The following is a 3,598-nucleotide window of genomic DNA, read 5'->3' on the forward strand; positions in this document are numbered from 1 at the left end:
GGATTCAAGGATTCAAGGATTCAAAGCGTTTATTGTCATATGCCCAGTGAGGAAAACAAGTTTCCCTGAGCAATGAAATTCTTACTTTGCTGTCCACAATGAATGCCAAGACAGTGCAAAACTATACACACACATACACAAACTATACACATATACATACATACATACAATGTAAGAAACATAATAATAAAAACTATGCTGCAGCAGTAGGAATAAAGACTATGAAAAAAATAGAAATATAGACTATGTGTATCTATATATGCGAGTATAGAGTAGAAATATAGAATGTGAAAATAGAAATATAGACTATGTATATGGTATCTACATATGCGAATGTACAGTATTAACTTATGTGCAAAAAAAACAATAGTGCAGTAACGTGCAAATTGAGTGCAAGTACATGATAACAATAGCAGCAGCAACAATTATAAAGCATTAAAATATGTAAATTATATAATTGAATTTTAATTTTAATTTTGCTCTAAACATTGCACATATGTATGGTAAAATGTACATTTAAATACAGAAAAACATTGCCATTTTACATATTGCATTGTTATTTTGCATATTACATTTCAAAATGAATTATGCTACCCATATGCTTCCATATGTAACTGCAGCTGCAGGGATGCAATGACTTTACCAATTAGCAACCGGCTCTTTTATTTAGAAGCGGGACTATTCCACCATATTGTGTGTTGCACTTTCTCCCATTCAAGTATTATATGTGCACCATCTTTGCACATTTAAAATATTTGGTGTTACTTTCAAAAGCAGTTTAATTACAATATGTTGAATGAATTCTGAAGAGAATATGATAAAGTAACAGCTTTGTCATGTTTCTTTAAAAAATAAATCTGTTCTTGATTTTCCCTATGTTTTATTAACTTAATCATCTTTTATAACAGCAGATTTGATTCTGAAAAAAATCTTGGAAACTCACAAATCCAAAATGCAGAAGAAAGCAGAAAATATTTTTGAGGGCAAAGAAAAAGCACATTTCAAGGCTGTTTACACAGAGCTGTTCATCACAGAGGGAGATATGAAGGAGGTTCATCAGGAACATGAGATTCTGAAGATTGATGATGCTTTCAACAAGAACAAGCAAACACAGGACAAACCAATCAAATGCAATGATATATTTATATTATTAAGGGAAAACAATGAGAAGAAGATTGTTCTGACCAAGGGAGTCGCTGGAATTGGAAAAACGGTCTCTGTGCACAAGTTCATCCTGGACTGGGCAGAAGGAAAAGCCAATCAGGATATACACTGTGTGTTCCTGCTTCCATTCAGAGAGATTAACTTAATGACCAATGAAGATTTCAGTCTCCACGAGCTTCTGCTGGAATTCTATCCTGATCTGGAGGGCCTGGAGAAAACAAAGTTATATAAGGAATGCAATCTAGTGTTTATATTTGATGGACTTGATGAGAGTCGTCTGGCTTTGAATTTTAAAACTAGAACATCACCAAGAGCCATTGTTGAGAAAAGATCATCTGTAGCTGTGCTGTTCACAGGTCTGGTCAAAGGGACTCTGCTTCCATCAGCTCTGGTCTGGGTGACCTCACGACCAGCAGCAGCCAATCAGATCCCTCCTGAACATGTGGGTTTGTTCACTGAGGTGCGAGGATTCACCGACCAACAGAAGGAGCAGTACTTCAGAAAGAGAATCACAGATGAGACCCTGGCCCCCAGAATCATCTCACACATTAAGACGTCACGTAGTCTCTACATCAGTGAGAAGGATCTGAAAGAATGTGGTATTGATGTGAGTAAAGACATTGAGTTCACAGGAATGATCGCTGAGATCTTTAAGAAGGAAAATGTACTTCATTACAAGAAGGTCTTCTCCTTTGTGCATCTGAGTGTTCAAGAGTTCCTCGCTGCAGTGCATGTGTTCCTCTGCTACCTGAACAAGAAAATGCAGGAGCTTCAGTTTTTCTTTGATGAGCCAGAAGAAAATGTCACATTGCAGGAGCTACTGCAGAAGGCTGTTGATAAAGCCATGGAGAGTAAGAGAGGACATCTGGACCTGTTCCTGCGGTTTCTGATGGGCATTACACTGGAATCCAGTCAAAACCTGCTCCAAGGCCTGATCACACACACTGAAGACACCACAGAGAGCATCAGACAAACAACTGAACACATTAAACAAGTGCAAAACAAGAATATCTCAGATGAAGCTTCAGTCAACCTATTCTACTGTTTGCTTGAGCTCAAGGATCTTTCATTATATGAGGAAATCCAGAGATACCTCAGTTCAGATGCACATCCAGGAAGAGACCTCTCATCTGCCATGTGTTCAGTGCTGACCTACATACTGCTGATGTCAGAGAAGGTGCTGGATGAGTTCAACCCAAAGAGATTCACATCATCACAAAAAAACTACAATAGACTCATTCCAGCTGTGAGATGCTGCGGAAAAGCCCTGTGGGTAATTTCACTGACTGCTGTTTGATCAAATGTTTTATTCTACATCACTAAACAATTAAATGTCAAAATACTATGTAAAATATCTTCTTGTCCTGATTATGAAGGGTAAAATAAGTTATTGCAGAAACACTGAACATCAGAAAATAATCAGCATAACCTTCTGTTTGGGCAGATTTGACGGCTGTGGTCTTGATAAGACATGCTGTGAAACTGTATCTTCAGCTCTCCAATCATCAGACTCTCATCTGACAGAGCTGGACCTGGGTAGCAATCACCTGCAGGATTCAGGAGTGAAGCTGCTGTATGATGGACTGAAGAGTTCACACTGTCAGCTGAACACACTGAGGTGTGACATTCACTGAATCACTGTGTTACAACATGTGGATGAATTGGCGTTTCATTACTATAGCTAGCAGATTTTCCTGTTTATATTGTAGAATGAATGTATCAGTGATGTTTCTCCAAGGACACAAGGCAGGCAATGTCTACTCAAAAAACCTGATGAGAAAACAATCAGGGTTTCCAAGCATCCTGGAACATTTGGAATTTTGTAATGCAGTTTTATGAGAATTGAAATAATACCTTAATTTCCTTAAGTGATTCTTTTGAACAGTTTGTTTCAATTTACAATTTCAAATCAATTTAAAACATGTTCCCTTTCTTTATGCATTTGTTATAGAAGCTCTATTTTCGCTTCGTCAATCAAATCCTCTGCACACATTTATATTACTTTCTTATATTATAATACTTGCCTCATTTCAGTAGGACAGATTCAGTGTGTTGATAACGTGAACCGCTGTGACCAGATCACTGAGTCAGTGAGTTGTACTGGATCAAATTGTTCATGAGTCAGTTTGATTTGCTGCAAACTTAACACCCAGCAGTTGATCCTGAGGGATTTTTTGACATGCCCTGACATTTGTGCTTATTTCTGTTACTAATACCATTTTAATGCCTTTTTAATGTTTATGTTGTATTTAGGACAAACATGCAGTCGAGATTATAAGCCTGATAAACACATTAATATGGCTGTTTTTTGTTCTCTTCACAGGCTGTATGGCTGTAATCTCACTGCTCAGTCTTGTGAGAGTTTATCATCAGCTCTACAATCCTCAAACTGTGTCCTGAGAGAGCTGGACCTGAGTAACAATGACCTGCAGGA

At 37.7% G+C, this 3,598-nt stretch overlaps 1 protein-coding gene across 1 annotated transcript in view; it reads left to right on the plus strand.

Moving 5' to 3' along the window:
• The window catches only part of LOC107734660 (protein NLRC3-like), a 5,037-nt gene extending 1,535 nt beyond the window's left edge, over positions 1–3,502 (plus strand). The window contains exons 3-4 of the mRNA XM_016546632.1: positions 909–2,437; positions 3,488–3,502. Coding sequence (XP_016402118.1) covers positions 909–2,437; positions 3,488–3,502 — 1,544 coding nt within the window. The remainder of the gene's footprint in view (positions 1–908; positions 2,438–3,487) is intronic.
• Positions 3,503–3,598: the final 96 nt, after the last annotated feature.

Source organism: Sinocyclocheilus rhinocerous, unplaced genomic scaffold (genome assembly GCF_001515625.1).
Source record: "Sinocyclocheilus rhinocerous isolate Xijiao unplaced genomic scaffold, SAMN03320098_v1.1 scaffold674, whole genome shotgun sequence".
NCBI classification, from domain to species: domain Eukaryota; kingdom Metazoa; phylum Chordata; class Actinopteri; order Cypriniformes; family Cyprinidae; genus Sinocyclocheilus; species Sinocyclocheilus rhinocerous.